The sequence below is a fragment of the Struthio camelus genome, chromosome 5 (genome assembly GCF_040807025.1).
Source record: "Struthio camelus isolate bStrCam1 chromosome 5, bStrCam1.hap1, whole genome shotgun sequence".
Lineage (NCBI taxonomy): Eukaryota > Metazoa > Chordata > Aves > Struthioniformes > Struthionidae > Struthio > Struthio camelus.
In genome coordinates, this window is record NC_090946.1 from 47,988,374 (window position 1) to 48,007,269 (window position 18,896).

The following is an 18,896-nucleotide window of genomic DNA, read 5'->3' on the forward strand; positions in this document are numbered from 1 at the left end:
ACTGGACCCTGGACACAAATTATGTTACTATCACAGAAATTTACCCTTGTATGGACCTGCAGAACAGCTTCTTTTCAGAAGAGCTACTTAATAACCAGGCCCAGTAGCAAAAATACTATCCTGTTAGGCAACCTAGACTGAACAAACCAGTTGCTCTACCATTTCAAAGGTAAACATAAGCTCATGGGACATTCTTCAGACGTTTAAAAAAGCTAAATGGTTGTAGCAGATAACTGATTATTCCACATTGAAAATGCATTGCTAAATTCTTGTTTAAGTGTCTTTTTTAGTTTTTGATGAAATACATACTCACTGTAATGACGATTTTCATTTCATCATGTTATTTTTCAGGACTTTATCATTCTTCTAAATACAATTATACTTTATAGTATACATTTTTAACATTTGGTATTTCATATCATTTTATGCATGTTTATGGTAACATGTGCATAACTGATATATCTTCATTAAAAGGTAACCCAGGAAAAAAAAAGAAAATAAACTTGCGACTCAAGTACCTAATGCATTTGGTGTTTCTCCATAATAGCAATTTCATTAAGCTGCAGTTAGTGTACAGTTATTTAATTTCAGCACAAATTCCATCATTTTGCTTGTTGCACAGAGAAAACTGCAGAAATTATCTGCACTGAAACTGTGAAGTAGATCCTAGAGACTTAAAATGTTAAGTGTCCTATACCCCTAAAACTCTGCAGTTGTCAAAAACTTGGCCAATGCAGTGCTTTGAGGTCTGTTTTGTCAAAGTAGCATTATATTTGTGAAGGAATATTGTTAACAGTGACTGCACAAGTTTAGGACCTCTTGAGGTTACCATGGAAAGGCTATCCTACAATAGCAGACTAAGGTATTTCGGTACAAATTACTCTCTGTAAATACATTATGGGAAATAGATATGGCAGGGAACAGGAGTTTTTAAACCACAGAATAATATTGATGCTATAAGAATAAACAGGACATGAATAAATTGAGACTTGAAATTAGAATGGATTCCTAAGCACCGGGGCATGTTGGGCTGAAAGAATAATGATGATGGTGAAAGAATCTAACAGCTTTTAAGATGAAGATCAATATGTTTATGAAACTTATCACATGAAAGAGTGCCTGAATTAAGGACCTGATGATATATTTGCAACTCATTTTTGAATGCTGTGAAGTGTCTTCTTCACGTAGCAGTCTTGTGTCATAAGCTGGTCTCTTACAAATCACCTTGTTTTAAAGTGTGTGGATACGAAATGCTGAAAAGCACATCAGAAAAAATGGTAATGCTAGCCTGTGAAAAAGCCCAAATAGTCTACAGAGTTGTTCGGATACTGAAGAAGAGGCTTGGAAATAATAACCAAGCCTTAATAACCAAGTTACAGTTTAAATTGTCATATCCAGATACCTTAATGAAAAAAGGATATAATTTTTCAAAGCCCACCCTTTCCCCCCAACAAATTGAGGCACCTTAGGTATGAAAATTTTGGCCAACCCTAGACTTAATATGCCTATATCAGGGACATATGAAGTCCCAATTTCATAGGGATGCCTATGCAGTTGCATGATAAAATCATACGCTTCAAGACAGAATTTATGCTGGAAAGGAGAAGTGAGGGGAGATGTGGAATAACCCTCACCTTTCTCTGTAGTTTACCACTAATATAAACCATTTCTCTCACTGCCTTTATTCCACTGGTGTGTTCTGAAGCGCTATATCAGATGAAAGACAGGCTCTTAGTAACACACAAGCTTCAGGAATATTAAAGCTATTCACACGCGGCTATAATCTGGAATTAGCATGGATTTTCCTGAGAGTTTGCACACTGGATGCGCACAACCACGCTCTGTCATTAATAGCCTGCAGGCACAGCAGGGAGCGAGGGCTGCCGGGTTCCTGATGCAATATAAATATCCAAGGATAAGAGAAACTTCGCTTATGCAGAGCAGCACCAGGCCCGACGGCAACCCCGCGCCCCGCAGCGCTGGCGGTGGGTAACGACGGCCGCAGACGTTGGAGCGAGGCGCGTCGAGCCCGCTTACTTACTGAAGGGGTCCTGGCCCGCCCGGCCTCTGCGCCTTGCCTGCAGCTGCGTCGGCACAGGGAGGGCCCGGGCGCAGCCAGCCCGGGCCGGGGGGCGGCGGGGCGCGGCCGGCGGCTCCGAGGAGGCCGCGCGGGGCAGAGGCTGCGCGCGTGGGGGGGGGGCGGGGGCAGGGCCGGGCCGCGGCTGGGGCGCGGGCGGGCGGAGGCAGAGCCGGGAGGACGAGGAGCCCCGCCCCAAGGGCGCGAAGCGGCAACGGCCGCGCCCCACCCCGGGGAGGGGCCGCGCCTCGCGGCCGCCAGAGGGAGCCGCCTGCCGAGCGGCGCGGGGGGGGGCGGGGCTGCCTGCGGCCCAGCATGCAGCGCGGCGCCGTTTGAATGGCGCAGGCTGTGGGCGCTGGGCCCCGGCGCTAGGGTCTCTGTGGCTCCTCCTCTGCCCCCTCGGCGTAGCCCGGCCCGGCATCATGAGCAGCGGGTGAGTGACGGAGCGACAGAGCGAGGCCCGGGCCGCAGCGCAGAGGCTGCCGCTCAGCCGCGGGCGGGGGCCGCGGGCCCCACTCCTGGAGCCGGGGGCGCGTCTCCAACGGCTGGGCGGCGGCGGAGGGTCTTCGGCCTGGGGGCCTTCCGCCCCCCCCGCCCCCGGACCGCCGGCTCTGCGGGCGCCGGCTGCGCCGCCCTGCCCGGCCGGGGTCAGGTGCGGCTGGCGGGGCGCTCCGCCTGGTGCGGGGGCGCGGCGCGGCGCTGGGGTGGGCCGGCGCGCCGGAGGCCGGGCGTGATTGCCTGGGCCTGGGGGCAGTGGGGCCGCCCGCTCCCGGCTGCCCGCGGGGTGGGGCCGGCGGCGGCCCCGGCCAGCCCTCGGGTCCCCTTCGCGGCGGGCGCGCTGGGGCTCGCGGCTGTGCGAGCGCCGGTGAACCCTGCTCCGCCGTTCGAAGACCCAGATGTTTTCAAATACTTAAATCTCTAGCGAACAGGTCTTGGCAGTTTTGTCTTTTTCTAAAATGGTGACATCAGCTTGAGCACGGAACAAGCATGTGCAATGGTAGGTAGTACAAGGAGGATAGGAAGGGTTTTCGTACTACAGAAAGGGAGCATAATAAGCTGGGTGTGAGGCCTGCTGACTGATTTTATTCCCTGGGTGTGACAGATGCCTTATTCCACTGGGGGGTGGGGAGGAGATCTTCAGATGCTTGAAGATCAAGTATTAGTTACTTTGTTAAAAGGACTTCCCTCTTTTTTCCTCTCCTTGCGTTGTTTGGTTGGTTTTTAGGTTTGTTTAGTATTATTTGTTTAGTTTTGGGGGTTTTTTGGACTATTATGCTGAGGTACTTTGGTATATTGTTGAATGTAGATCCAGCATAAATTCCCACTAGTGAAATCTAGAGGAAAATAAATACTTCCTGTTATTGTAGGGTGCTGCATTTTGGAGCTAGCTTAAATCAATTTCTTTAAGATTGCTTTCTTCTATTCCTCCTTGGAACATGATTTTTCCTTTTTCTGTTCCCTACTTTTTCATTCCTCCCATTCTCTAGCAGGAAATAGGAAAGAAAAGAAGGACAGCTGCTCTTTTTGTTCAGTAGAAATAAAAAACAACAGAGCGCTGGTTAGTGACTATTTGGCCTTTCTGGTTGGAAAGAACAAGTTGTTCTAGTTGAAAACTGTTACTTTAATTTCTTATTCATCAGTGCATGCTATTTTGATTTTTTTTAGTTGTTCTATTGAACTCAAGTTAGCATTGGTTTGAATTCCTAAATTTTAACTGAAAACATTAAAAATAAATAATATAGAAATAATACTACTAAGGTATTCTCAGAGATACACATCCATGCACAAATGGTTGCTTTGAAACTTTTTTCAATATCTGTCTTTTGGAATCCTTTAAATAAGCACTGTTTTTTTTTTTTAGTTTAACAATTTTGAATGTTGGTGTAAGGCTGAGGAACTTGAGTAAGAATTCAGGAGGCTTTTTCAATACCATTAACAGGCCACACAACCAATAACACTAAGATGTGTATTCAAGAGTAACAAAGTTAGGTGACCTCAAGCTGTATGAAATGTAGTCACAGGCTATGTTTTTTCCTGTGCTGCACTGAGCTTGGAGGGGGCTTCCAATATGCTTTTGGGTGTTTTGAATTTAAAATCTCGTTGCAGGTTTTTGAAACTGTATTTGAAGTTCTTTGAGCAATGAATGAAAAAAACTTACTGCAGTTACTTTCCAGAGTAATTATTTAAGGCTTATTAAAGTTAGTGTAGGAGCTTCAGTGTATTAGAACTTTATTTCTTATGTAACAGCTCTCAAGATAATAATGTTGGAAACAAGATTTCCAGTCTTATTGTTCCTGGGGTGTTAATATGCAAAAATCAACAGGTAAAAATACCTTTTAATTAGTTTTTTAGTGCTCCTTAAAATCATGTCAGCCTGTCATAAAGTAACATGATCTGAAAATGATACTTCCATTGTGTGGTATTTCCACACAAAACTAGGTACCTGGGTTTTTTTGACTTAAGTTTTCTAGGGAATATTTTTGGCAAGACTATAGATAAGATTAGGTTTTCGGACTGTTAGGCTAGCAGCCCTGGCAGAACTTGATTCATAATTTGATTCACACCTCAATTCATCCCAAGTAAACGTAACTGAAATCTGCCCCTCGGTCATTGTCAGAGGCTCATTGTGGCTGCTCTTGCCCATAGACCCCACACAAATTCCTTGTGTAAGAGAATTAGGAGACTAAGTTTAAAAAAATAAACAAACTCATCTTAATAAACTAATTATTTACTCAAATAGTGTTTGTCTTTATTGTGAACTTAATCAAATTGTTTTTTGTCTATTCATGACTAAACTTGAGTAAGTCACCTAATGGATATAAAGATGAAAACATGAGTGCTGCTGAGACACTGTTTGCAATATTGCAGGAAAAACTGCGTTAACATATTCCTTAGAATCTTGAACTTCACACCTTCTTCCTGCACCCCCTCCCCCCGCCTTTTTTGAGTCGATATGTAGCACCTGATGAACAGTCAGGGCATAAATTACTTTTAAAAAAAAAAAAAAAACAAACCACAAACACTGCAATGCTGCTTTGTATCCAAAGGATGAGGAAGCCATCTGAAATTAAGAGGCAGATGGATTCTGTAAGATCTGTCCATTGTAATTAAAATGGAAGGAATTCGTGGTAAGTTTACTGAATCACTTCTACATCATAACGTAGTGCTAATATATTTTTCTAGGAAAATTAGCCTTTTGGTAGTGAAGTTGGAATAACCGTTCTTAGATTTCTCATATGCTTTTTCAAGCTGAGAATCATTAGTGAAACTAGTTGTCCTCTACTTTTAATGTGTACCTATTTTAAATGTCTTCAAAGCATGAACTATATAGTTCTTGGGGAGTAACAGTCAATTAACTTTTTCATCTGAGTCTAATAAAGAGTAATGTCTTCAATGAAGTCTTGCATTTGATTTTTAGTGGCGGGGGCAGCAACCACAAGAGCATCTATCATGGCAAATGCATACTGAAAGCTACATAAAAAAAGCTGTTAAGAATTGAGGAAAGAAAGGGATAGGAGGAATGTCTGATTTAAAGGCTATCACTGCTAGCTTAAGAAATCTGACTATTTTACACTTGGGTGTCACGTGAAGTATTCAAGTCTGTCTTCTGTAAGAAGTTAATGCTATGTTAATGCATGTGTAGATTACATAACATCCAAAGAAATTTTTGTCCATCTCTATGGGCCATGCCCAAAACATAGGATGATGGGAGGGAGTGGCTGAGTTTGTTAGTACTTGTCTTTGACAGTTATTCACTTGGAACACCATTTAGGGCTGGCTTTCTTTGCCTGATTCTGGAATAACTTAAAAGGTATATTGCATCTGGGAGAGATCAGCAGTAGAACCATCAGGGAAACTTTGTCCAGATACTGTCTAGTCCGTAGGGACTAGACAAGCTCACTTATCAGGAGATGATGTTGCTGTTACTCCAGTCCTCCTGTTTCTTCAAAATTGAGAATAAAAAGGGAAGGAAGAAAGGCTGGCATCTGCTAGAAAGAAATAACCCACGTGAGGACAAAATCAGTGGGATATCAGCCTATCATCTTAATATACTTGTGCAGCTCTCTTTAGATTTGCAGTCTGCTTTCTGTTGCAATTGTAAATCCGAGTTTAAGCTTGTACTAAGGCAGAGTTGAAAAGATCTACATTGTATCCTTAGAGGTTTTCTTTATGAAACTCTGTAAATCATAGGAGTTATGTTGGCCTTAATAGGATGATACTGCACTGTTCTAAAGGATACAACTAGCTGTACTCATCACAAGGGAATAGTCGAAAATTCAAGATGTTATTTCACCTGGTGTAACATCTAATACAAGTTTAAAAATTCTCCATGTATATCTCAAAATAGCGGAGGGTAGTAGTGTCTAATCAGCTATCCCTAGGGAATATGTAATAGCAGACGTGAACTGAAAGAAGTAAAGAACCCTGTAAAGTGACTTTCATTCTCTAATGTATGCTTCTTTTAATTGCTAGTCAAGTAGCACTTTATCGTGTATTACTAAACCTTTGGAAGCAGTTCTCCTGAGATGTGGACCGAGTTTATTATGGCAGTATTGCATTTAGACTTAACAGATTCTTCTGCTTATGATCTGATCTGTTTCTGGGCTACCTGGCTTGTGTTTCTGTATTTAACCACTTGTATGTGTGTAATCACTTTCACTGTGTGTGGGTATATATACACACTGTGTGTGTGTGTGTGTGTGTGTGTATATGTGTGTGTGTTTTAATTAATTTACACAGTCTGCCCTGGAACCTGGGTAAACTTCTAGATTCACGGCATCATGTGGCAAACAGCTTAACTACATTTTGTGTGAGGACCTACCTCCTTTTCTTAGTATTGAACTTGCCCTCTTTCTGTTGGTTTCACTTGCCTCCTAATATATTAGGCAAGACTGTAAACAATCTCGGTGTAACTTCTCCAAGCCATTCATTTTGTAGGCATTTATCTTATTTCCTTTTTTCCACTATAAGTAGCCTGCTTTACAGACTGAAAAGTTCTAGTTTATTCAGTTGCCCCTTATATGGGAGGTATTCCGTACCTTTGAGATTTTTTTTTCCCCTCCCTCTTTCTTTCTCAGAGTTGGGGTTTCTGTTGTTCTCTGTTGGTTTTTTAACTTCAGTCAGAGGTTTGTGAGATTTTTGGGTGGGGGGAAGAGGACTAAAACTGCTATTCAAAATAAAGGCACAAATTAAATTTATACACTGTCACAACAGTGTTCTGTTTGTTTTTCTGATTAGTCAGATCGCTTAGATTGCAGTGTTCCGTATGGATCAATAAGGTAATCTGTCACTTACCCAGATCTTGTTCTGAGTGGTAATTACAGCCCAGAGTCTGTGCTTCTACATGTGAAGTTAGAATTTCCTCACACACACATAGACACATGCGTGGATGGCTCTACATTCCTCTGTAATTGTTCCTTCTGCTTCTTGCTTATCACAGTTTTGTAGGGTCCTTCTGTAGTTCTTTGTTCAGCCTTCATCTTTATTGTCTTATAACTTGGTATTGTCAACAATTTTTGTCATTTAACTACTCTTCCCCTTTGCGAGGTAATTCATGAATATATCAAGCAGCATGAATTCCAACACAGATTTTCTGCTGGATTCCTGTGATGGCCTCTCTCAGCTGTGAGAACTACTTAGACCATCTATTCCTGTTTCCTAGCTATTTTTTCATGTAAAAACTTTCCCTCTTATTCCTTGGTTGCTTAGTTTCTTCGAGAAATTTAAGTGGGGTACTTCTGGAAGCTTTTTGGAATTTCAGGTAGACTCTATCATTTAGCTTTCCTTTTCCCATATTATGCTGCTTCATACTGCCATATAATTCATTAACTTTGCAAGGCAGGATTTGCTTTTGCAACAGCCATGTTAACAATTTCCTAATATATTATTTGTGTCCACTAATTCTATTGTTGATTACTATGTTTATTAATTTGCACATTAGAGATGTCACACTGGATCTTCCCTGGGGCCATCTTTAAACATTGACACTGCATTTTCCACATTTGATTTCCTTAGATGCTTTGGCAGCTCTAAGGGAGAGGTTATGCATCTCGGTGAACAACACAGCTATTTCATCACTGAAACTTTTGGATGAATACCATCTGATTCTGAGGGCCTGCTACTGACCACTTTACTTATATGTTCCACTGCTGCTTCTACAGTGCCTTTGAGATGCATCTTCAGGCACCTTCATAAAGCAGGCTCTACTATGGAAACCTTTCTAAACTCTAGAACAGTAAACACACATGTAAAGAATTTACTTTACTTGTCTTATTATGACAAGTATCTACATCAGGTGTTCTGTTCTATGTCTGATCATCTGTTGGCCCTTTGAGTTTCTGTTCCTACTTTAAAGAAAGAATTGTTAGTTTTATGTCTTTTTGCACTTGTATCTCAACTGGGTGTCTGGGGGACAGTATTACCAAGATTTTGTACCTCATTTGTCAAAGTGTATTTTCTTCTATATTTTCCTTTTGGATACACATTTGGCTTTTTGTAGGGAAATTTCTTCCATCCAGGATAATCCCTCTTCTGGTGTTCAGCCATTTTCAGTCCTTATCTTGGACTCTTTCAAGTAGAATATTAAACATTAATACAAGACTAAGTTTACTTGGTAAGACATTCCTTTCTAGCTTTGTGATATTTTTCCCTTCTATTTTATTAGATAAAAAAGCATTTCAGTTTAATAGCACCGCCCTCTACACTGAGGATCAAGTTCTCGCACATGGCTTAGTATGGAGAAAGATTGATATTGAGAGTAGTTTGAGATAGGTATGAACCTAAACATTTATTAAACAAGTAAGTAAACAAAGTCACTGTTCTGCATGAAGTATTGCAAGTTGTAAGATTGCCACAGGAGTAATGGTAAAAATGAATATTCAGGAGTAGGGGTTATGGAATTTTTAGCATCTGACAGGTTGACTCTATAAAGTTTAGCTGTGGTGATCGCAGTGATAACTGCTCTCCTTTGTCCTCCCTATTTTTCTGCTGGAGTTACTGCCTTCTTGTTACGAGCGTCCTCAATCAGAGGATGCAAAGATCAAAAGATATAGAAAATCTTCCTAACTTTCTGCATTTTTGAGGAACCTGAGCCGAAGGCCGAATTTGTTTCAGGCTTTAGGTTGTATTTCCGCCTCAAAAAAATGGTCAGTTTGTGTTGTGCTTCTTGTTCAAATTTTAATATGTGGCCCCTTTGGAGTCCAAGTGGTGGTGTCAGCCAGTCTGAGAAAGGGAGGAGAAGTCATTTGTTGTTGGTTTGGGGTTAGCTTATTTGCGGGTGGGGGGGGGAAACTGTTGTTGTTTCATTTACACTTGAAAGAAAATTACTTTTTTACTATCCATTTATAAAACTGGTGGCTGGAAGCCTTGGAAGTGTGGAGAGCTTGCAGAGTGGCAACTATTCTGTCACCATCCTGTAACATGCAGGAAAGAGGCCACCCAATAGGTGCCAACAGCGTACCCTCTCTTGTAGAGTCAAGTTAATGAACTAACCTTAAGCTAGCCTTCTAACCAGAAGAGTATGGACAACTAACTGTTGTTGTCTTGCCTTAAGTAAGGCTGCCACTTTAAATGCTTGCTGCAGTCCTTAGCCTGAGGGCTCCATCTTTCCTTTTTAGAAAGGGTAAGGATTTCTGTCAATCTTCCTTTTTTGAGAGAGATAAAAATAAGATTCCTTGGTACTGATCCTATTCTTAAAAAAAAAAAAAAAAAAAGAAAAGAAAGCTGAAGCTCTTGTAGAATATATTCTCTAGCTTCCACAGTATCCTCCAGCAGGGAGTTTAATATGCATTATGTGAAGAAGTACCTTTCTACTTTGTTCTGAACCTGCCATCTGTTTGTTTTATTTGATGACCTTCAGTTGCTGTGTTGAAAGAGCTGCTTCCCATCTGTTTTTTTCCATGCTGATCTAATTAACAATTTAAATATTGAAATTTGTAATATGAGGCAAATCTATCTGCTAAATGGAGGAAAATGGATAGAACTTATCAGTATTGGGTCTGAAAAAGATCTCTGCCTCTTGGGGTGATTTTATTTCGGAACACTAGATGTGAATCTTCAAATGCTCATCAGTGTGTTACTAATGATAAGGCCTCCAGTTTACACTTGCTAGATGGTTGTGTCTTGGATTATTTATATGACAGAACATCTTGTGAATAGTTCTACTATTTTAACTGATTTTTTTCCAATTTCATTTGAATAAAGTTGACTGGATGTTTTAGAAAATGTAACTAAATACTGTCTTTCCCTTGAACATAGGGATTTGAGAGATTATGGCATCTGAAGCCCACAATGTTAGAAAACAGAAAGTATTGCATATCGAGGGTCATTCCATTGATCTCCCCAGAAAACGAATCTCTTCTTTCACTAAAAAGATCATGAAGGAGGTAAGGCTTTTCATTTCCTCTGATTAAACTGAGGCAAACACTTTAGCAGAAGTCAATAGCTTTGAGCAGTCCAAAACAAGAAATATAGCATTCAGTGCAAGGAAGGATGTTTTTCCTGTTTAGTTATGCATTAAAATTTTAACTTATCCAGAGCTTACGTGATGGAAAAATATGCATTATATCAGTGTAATCACTGTATGTGCCTAATACATATATTCTATCTTCCACATGAGCAGTAGGCACTGATGTGGTTTTACTCATGCCTGCTTTTCTGCCATCTAGCTGAGAACTGGTTCAGAGCAGGACTTCTCAAAAATCATCAGAAAGGTTTCTCTTGCCAAGAGAGCTATGTAGCACAGTGAGTGAGAGGTAGGGTAGGCAAAATACATGCATTGAAATGAACCTGTCATTCCATTGCCACACAGCTTGATCTACCACATTACCTGGGTACTTTGTAGATAGGCACTTTCACTGAGATATTGCCAGTCAAAAACACTTTCTCTCAACCTCTGTGTTGCTGGCTGAATGACTCCACTAATGTGGGCAGATGGATTATGGAGGAAGTACTGGGGAGGTAAACTTAATGTAAGATCACTTCAAATAGTGGTGAAGAGACCAATGTCCTCTATGTCTGTGGGGTTATTGAAACCACATATTAAAAAACAATGCTTTTATGAGTCAGTGCTATAGAAAGATTCTGGCATCGTTTTATTGTCAAGAGCAGCTTAAATGTTATCAGCAGTATAAATTTCCAGGTTGAAATGCTTGCAGTTTATGAGCGTAGTACCTATTTATATGAAAACATGCATCTTTTTTACTTCAATTCAATGCTTTTAAAAAAAAGTTTGCTTACTAGTTCAAAAAAAGACCAGAATTTCAGTTTCTCATCTTCATTGCATGAAGCTGTAAAACATTTAAGAGTATTATAAAAGAAAACTACTTTTTAGAAATTAATACTTGAATTTTTGCTTAATTTTCAAAGGTTTTGCTAAACTGTGCAGCATAGTTCTGAATGATGTATGTGATTTCTCTTGATTATTACTGTTCTGTGCAACATAATTGGTATCAGGATAGTAATGTCTTTCATATGAATGCAGGATAATTAAGTTGGTGTTGTATACATCAAGCTTTTTTATGTTGCATTGTTTGGGGGAGTGGCGGGGAAAGGTTTTTTGCTGTTGTCATCTTTCCCAGTAGTAGTATCTGCTGTATTATTAGCTATTAAATGTATGTATGAGACAAGTAATCAAATTCCAGTAGGTTTTTCATTAGTCACAATTTTCAATTACTGTAAGTAATGAATCTGTTTCTGATGTCACAATCCTACCTCTTGCCAGCAATACCTCAAGCCTGTAGATGATGATGATGCTCCAAGGACAGCTGTGGCAGAGCTAGTTCCACCTATCTGTACCTGTGAAACACCTGTATGTTATGAGAAATTTAACATAACTGTGCCTCTATTACAGAATTGGAGGGGTGGGTGGGAGAGGATCTGTGGTAAGCATAGTCCATGATAAAGAATTTTTTTTTTCCTTTTAACACAAACTGTGGAATTGTTTGAGGCTTTTTAGTAATACTGCTCTTTTCTTCCATTTTCCCCTCTCCCAGGGTAAGAAATCTCCAAAACAGTTGGCTTTGTATACAAACAGGTAGGAGAGCTTTGCTGTTTAGAGTCTGGGATTCAGGGGAAAGGGAGGGAGAAAGAAGCAGTTTAAATCTGCTTACAGTATATAAACACAAATAGAGAATTATCACTATCTTCTATTTGGTTCTTTATTTTACTAATAATACTTTGATCCTGTGTCCACTTTTATAATAATGAGTCTCTGTATTAATGAAGCAAGAGAAGGGTATTGATGGTAGCTCTCATTTCTGATAACCCAAATATTATGAAGGTATTTCATGGGGGGGGGAGGGGGGGAAGACACCTTTTTTTAAAATAACCTCTAAGTTTAATACTGAACTCATAATCATAGATTTTAACTTAACACAAAGTGCATGTTCTTATGTTTAGTGGTCTTTACTAAAATACTACTTTATTATTGCAGAATAACAGTTGGAAAAACAGTGACCAGCCCCCCCTCTCTTTTCAAAGTAGTATATTGTAAAAGAAAAATACACTGTTATACTCCAAAGCCTTCTTATAGAAAGAAACAGTTCCCTAAAGTCAGGGGCTGTGACATGGCAAATAAAGAAAATGAACTGGCTTGCGCAGGGAATCTGCCAGCAAAGCTACATAACGACAGTCGTTCACACTTGCTAAATTCTAGTGACTCTGGCTCATCCCAAACAGAAGGCCCCTCATCCAAATATAGTGGATTTTTTTCAGAGGTAAGCAGAGTTTAAAAAAAACTTGTGTTTAACAAAGTTATTTTTGGTAGATTGGGTTGCGCAGTTAGTTGCGGAAGCCTTTGAGGAGGTTTAGTTTTCTTAACATACAGGTTGGGTCAGGGCTGGTGATTTACAGTCTTTATTTGTCAGTTTGCTGTGGCTCATTTGCTTGCAGTAGCAGTCCTACTACTGTTCCTATTCTTGTGTCAGCACAGAAATTCAGATCCAGCAGCCTAGTCTGGGTTAAAATTAAACCAGCACCAAAGAGGAGGTTTGTTTCAATCTGATCAGATTTCATGATTTGCACAGCTACGTACATGCTTATGGAAGTGTGAAAGTGTTAGCATACGGATGGGAATAAGCTGATAAGGTAGGACAGGACCTTTCTCAATAGCAATATTGGCTAATAGTGTGTGCGAAACTAATTTAAATGATTTTTGTAAGACTGTACTTCTAAGTAAGGTTATTTGATGAAGCTCAGTGAATGCTTGCTGTGCTTCTGAAACTGGCTAAAAGATCAGATATTTAAATGAGTCTTATGAGAATCAGGACTGTTTAAAGTTCCTTAATGCTAAGGTTTTTCTTCCTCTCAGCATAAATGCTTGTCACCTGACCAGTGAGGCCTGACACGGTTTAAGGCAAGGAGCGTGAGCTCTGAGACTATTACCATGCAATCTATTCATGGTACAGTACCTCACGATGCTACGAGAGTTGCCCTGAAAAGATAACCCCAAGAGTCTAATGGGGTGGAGATACAAATCTATGGTGCCATTGCACTCCATTGAATTTGAATTTCCAGGCAGGAGTAAAGGAACAGCTAGAATGAGGAGGCTGCAGAAAGGAGAAGGGTAAAGAAATGAGATACAGAGAAGACTTTTTTCTTTTTCTTTTTTTTTTTTTTAACCTCCTGAGAAACTAGGGACCACTAGCACAGATCAGTATTTTAACTGGGTTTGAGATGTGGGTAGTAATGTTCATTTTAGTCCAAGATATATTTTAACAAAGTACCTGAACTTCAGTCTGAAGATAAGGTTTTCTGGAAATCAAGCTTTTCTGTCAAAGTTCAGAATAATATATGCAATGGCTTGTGTCTAAATTGTTAAAGCTCTCAAAATTACTAAGCATTTAAGTAAACACCTGTCAAAGTTGATGAGAATTATAAGTTGGCACTTGTGAATGCTCTGTTTAATCATTAGAGTTTGTTTAGACTGCCTCTATTTAGGTATCTACAGTCACCTATTCTTGCAACTTTGGGGTAAAGTAGTCTTAATCTATTTTTGCCCCCCTCTAAGGGAAATGTACGTTTTTAAGATCATTATTAATAAATTTCTAAACAACTCAGCATCTGTTCAGGAAAATATATCTTTATATACTAAGTTATATTACAGTGGCTTAACTGTGCCATTGCTGGCTGTTCAACTTGCAGTAAACTTTTCTTGTATTCTTAAAAACATTATGCAGGTTTCTCAGGACCATGAAACTATGGCTCAAGTCCTCTTCAGTAGGAATCTGAGGCTGAATGTAGCTTTAACCTTTTGGAGAAGGAGAAGTATAAGCGAACTGGTAGCCTACTTAGTGAGGTAAACTGAGCATCTCTTTTTATTTTCTTCTTCTGAAGTGGTGTAGCAATCCCAGATACGCTACAACATTGTAGGGATTCCTTAACTTTTGTAACTTAGTTATAATTACCTGTTCTTCAAATGATAGTGGAAGCATATAGATCAACCTGTGCTCTGTTGGTGACACTTACTTTATCCTTAATATTCCTAGGATACAGGATCTTGGAGTAGTAGTAGACTGCCTTCCTGTGCTAACAAACAGGTAAAAACAAAACTAAGTGGGGGCTGAGAATCTAATATTGAAGTTCAGGCACTTCTGAAACTTCTTCTTTTTTAAGTTTACAGGAAGAAAAACCATATATCTCAGTTGGCTGCTGTGTAGATCTTTTGCCTTTAGTGAAGTCACTGCTTAAAAGCAAATATGAAGAGTAAGTATCACTTTCAGATGTTTTCAAAATACTACTTCTCCCTGGATGTTTACTGCCCTTCAATATAAAGATGTTTAGTCCCCACCTTGATCTTTTTTTCCCTGACTCTGCCTTTTTAGGGAACACCTTCCTGAAGGAGCTTTCCCGTGAACTGTCATTTTTCCCTTCACAATTAGTCAGTGGTGCAAAATCTAAATTTCTTCTGGGAGCAGGGAACTAGCCTTGCCCTTATACAGATGCGTTCATACTAAGTAGTAAAATAGGAAAAACATGACCAAGGTCTTGGCACACTTTGCAACATGAAATCCGGACAAATTTATTGGGCAAAATATCTGAAGAATTTCTATTTTTTTAAACAAAAGCATAAGTTTACCACTCTGAAAACATATACAAGAACCTAAACTTGAGAATTCTTCTAGATTTTTCTAAATCTTCCAGGTAAGAAAGTGTATTGCTTTCAGAATTGCTTTCCAGTGTGTTTTAACAATTTAGCTGACCTGTAGGTATTAATTAAACAAAAAAAAGGGAATCCCCCTTTACCTCTAGTTGGCAGATGTTTTATCAAAGGGAAGAGAAACATGTAATATGTAAAATATATTGTTACAGATATGTGATAGTTGGTTTAAACTGGCTCCAGGCTGTCATTAAAAGATGGTGGTCAGAACTATCTGCACATGCAGAAAAGACAGAGGATGGGTGAGTATAGTATTAGCATATATTAAAATGTTTCTGTAGTTTATTCCATTTCAAAGTCTGTATGACTGTGGATCAGTACTAACACATCTTATCTACAAAAAAAATTGATATTCATAACTTGAAAGTAAAAGTTTAACAGGACTTAAAGATTTCTAGTTATCAAGAAGTGGGTGGTGCTTGGAAACTTACTTTAAGGATTTTCATCAGGTTTTGTGTGTGTGGTTTTTTGGGGTTTTTTGTTTTTAATCTGGAGTTCTAATAAATGTAGAACAGAGGGTCACATTAGGGACATGTTAGGGATAATACAAATATTGTAGAAGTTGGGTCGAAGTTTCTCTCTGATTTTTGTGGCAAGACTAAGGCTGTATGCAGTACTACACATCCATTTTACCAGAAAGTCTTCTAAAACACAGTAAATCTGTTACAAAGTTTTTATATTCATTCTCTTTCAGAAATATTCCTATTTTAAAGCAACAATTAAGTGGATTATGGGAACAGGAGAATCATCTTATTCTGGTTCCAGGATATACTGGTAATATAGCTAAGGTAATCCAGTTCCAGTTGCGCTCAGTAATCAACATAGCTGTATCATTTGTAGTATTCCTCTAATTTGATGTTACTTATTCCAAACTATTTGAGGATTAGTGAAAAAAATATTCTAGAAGCTTTATCTATCCTTGTGTATATAATGTACCTTCTTACAGAAATCTGGAGTTAATTCCATATGTGAATAACAGTGTGGTTTAGAATGCTAACAGTGACCTTTTTGTTTTTGCTCTTTCCAGAGAGAATCTCCTAAATAAAATAGCTAGTATTAGTGAGGCTTAAAATGCTATATAAAAGGGCCCAGGTGAGTAGATAGACTGAAAGGACAGATGTCATTCTCAGAATCTCCTGTACCTGCCTATGTAAGTGTAATGCAGCATGGAGAATCTTGCCCCAGCGGTGTTGTTATCATTTCAGTGTCAGATGACTAGGACAAGTGACAGCATAGTAAATTCTAAAGCTTTTGCTAGCCTAATGCTCAGAAAATAAGGAGTCTGGAGAGCAGAAAGATGGCTCTGTCTGAAGTGAATACCCTGCTTACCTTTCTCTGTTCACATGCTATGGTATCAGTAATGTGGTGGTGATCTTTCTTGCATGATTTGCTGCTTACGGTACTCATCTCTAGGAAAAAATGGCTTTCTGAGGTTGGGCTCCAAGGGTTACACTGAGTGGGAAAACCTCTTCCATGGAGGGATCTGATGGAGGTAGGCAGTGAGAAAGATGAAGACAACCAAAGCAGACGTTTGGTTGGCTATATGTAGGATGAGAGTGAACAGGGCAGAAGGAAATGCTATGAGGGTGGAAGCTCCTTTTTACCTACCTAAGGGCTTCTCATAGGAGCTTAGTGTTTGGAGCATCAGTAATGGAGATTACCTCAGTTCTTGTGCTAAAAATTACACAATGATACTTATGTGTATCAAGGGGGGCTTTTATCATAGACTTACCACAGTTGCCCATTTTTGAGTGTTAGATTTGATCTTAAATCTTGGTGTTCCTGAGATAACATGAGAGAGAAGAGTAGAACATAAAGCAGTGCTGCCCTAATCTACAGAAAGCCCAAAGCAAAGAACTTGGGAGATACCACATGCTTTTATTATCTCAGAAGGAGCTTTGTGGGATGTATAATTCTTCAGCTATAGAATTTGTTGCTGTGATGTAAAAAATATTACCTCTGTTTCTTGTCCATTTGGGACTATTGTGCATCTGTGACTTGAATTTTGACTTTCTTACACGGATATTGACAAACTCCTTGCAGAGTTTCAGGCAGCAAGGATGCAGAACAACTGTGTTCTAACTCACAAATGGTATAACGATGGGAACTTGCAATACGGACTGCCCATGTCTTCTGGTAGATCAATATGGTTATAGCCAGTGTCAGGTCTTCTCTCCGGGATTCAAGTTCCCTTTGTAGTAATTTTCCTACTTATTCTTAAGAAATGCCAGGACAGACAGTGACCAAGGAGGCCTAACCAAGTCAGGACCAGAAGAATTGAGGAGTAGTACTCAGATGTTTGCTGGGGGAGATATTGCTGTTAATAAACATGTTTCAAAAAATCTCATTGCATGATAATACTTTTCCTTCTGCCATTAGAATGTATGCAGGGAGTAGAACAACAGCAAACTAAATGATAATTGAGAAAATTAATCCTAGCGTGCTTGCGGGTTTATGAGCGTAAACAAATGCTGTTGAAAACTTTAACTTAAACTAATCCTGAACTTGTGGATAGCCTACACTGAAAGTTGGCCTAAACATTATTCTTGTATTAAGATTCAAATTGAGTCTGCAATCCATGTTGCAGCTGTAAGTATTGTGACAAACACTTTCTTCTTTTTTCCTTTTAGGATGTAAATGCTTATTTATTACAACTACACTGACACGATTGAGAAATGTATGCTTATGTGGTGAAATAATTCTCTAAAATATCCCTGAAATACGTACTATTTCTGAAAGCCTTTTGAGAAATGTTGGCGGAAGAGAACTGAACTGTCAAGCTGTTTAATGAAACCACTAACAAAATCCTAACAATCTACTTCACATTGAAGTGGAAAAAATGTCTAGTAGGAGCAACTTTCACTTCAGTGAGGTGAAAGTGCACTATGAAAACTGTATGCCTTTGCTGCATTTGGGATTTGTTCAGTTACTAGGTAAAGTCATTTAAATGCTACAGTGTTTTACTGCAACATTGTATAAAAGAAGACTAATTGTGCTGTGGTGAAGACAAGATGACAGAAGCAGTTACAAGGAACCAGCAAGACCAATCAGCGTTACAAGCTTTTAAATCTTTCTTTCATAAGAGAACTCAAAGATGCACAACTATTTTTCAATTATGTTAAAAAAGTTGGAAATATTCAATTACTATTATGTTTTAATCAAAACTATTAAAGACAGTTTTTGTTTGCACTATTGAGAAACTATACAGCAAAGATGCCTTAATTACTAGTGTTTCAAAAAGCCAATGTATTAAGATGCAAGTAGCTATAATGTTCACAGATTAAGAAGTGATAAACTGCTACAAAATCAGGGTTTCACTTTGTATGGAGTTGTTTATGAAACGTTGCGCACTTACAAAAAATCATGTATGAGAACTAGTATAAAAAATACCTGAACTTAAGCTTCGATAAACAGTTATTGCAAATGTCAGCAGAATGGTGAGTTTGTCTAAAAAAAGGTTTTTATATGTATGTGGATTTCTAACACAGTAATCTTCAGTTCTGTATCATTTAAACTACATACAAATAAGTAAATATATTAAATGTATCTACTGTTTTTTCTTAAGTTCATAAAAACAATTTATAGAACAATCCCTTCCATACTACTTTTTATCATAGCTATTTATATCTGTTTATGAAATGTTTACAGCCAGATGAGGCCATT

General features: G+C 39.1%; 1 protein-coding gene across 1 annotated transcript; it reads left to right on the top strand.

Annotated features, from left to right (window-relative positions):
- Window positions 1–2,346: 2,346 nt before the first annotated feature.
- KATNBL1 (katanin regulatory subunit B1 like 1) lies at window positions 2,347–18,779 on the top strand. Its single transcript, XM_068946290.1, has 10 exons — window positions 2,347–2,510; window positions 10,334–10,461; window positions 12,070–12,110; window positions 12,510–12,792; window positions 14,254–14,372; window positions 14,563–14,613; window positions 14,690–14,779; window positions 15,386–15,475; window positions 15,928–16,021; window positions 17,864–18,779. The coding sequence occupies exons 2-10, from the start codon at window positions 10,348–10,350 to the stop codon at window positions 17,894–17,896; spliced, it is 915 nt and encodes a 304-aa protein (XP_068802391.1). The 5' UTR covers window positions 2,347–2,510; window positions 10,334–10,347; the 3' UTR covers window positions 17,897–18,779.
- The last annotated feature ends 117 nt before the right edge of the window (window positions 18,780–18,896 follow it).

Coding starts and splice junctions, on each gene's coding strand:
- KATNBL1 (XM_068946290.1), top strand. CDS start 10,348: ATGGCATCTGAAGCCCACAATGTTAGAAAACAGAAAGTATTGCATATC. Junction 14,614..14,689: donor CTTCCTGTGCTAACAAACAG/GTAAAAACAAAA, acceptor TTCTTTTTTAAG/TTTACAGGAAGAAAAACCAT. Junction 14,780..15,385: donor CTTAAAAGCAAATATGAAGA/GTAAGTATCACT, acceptor ATATTGTTACAG/ATATGTGATAGTTGGTTTAA.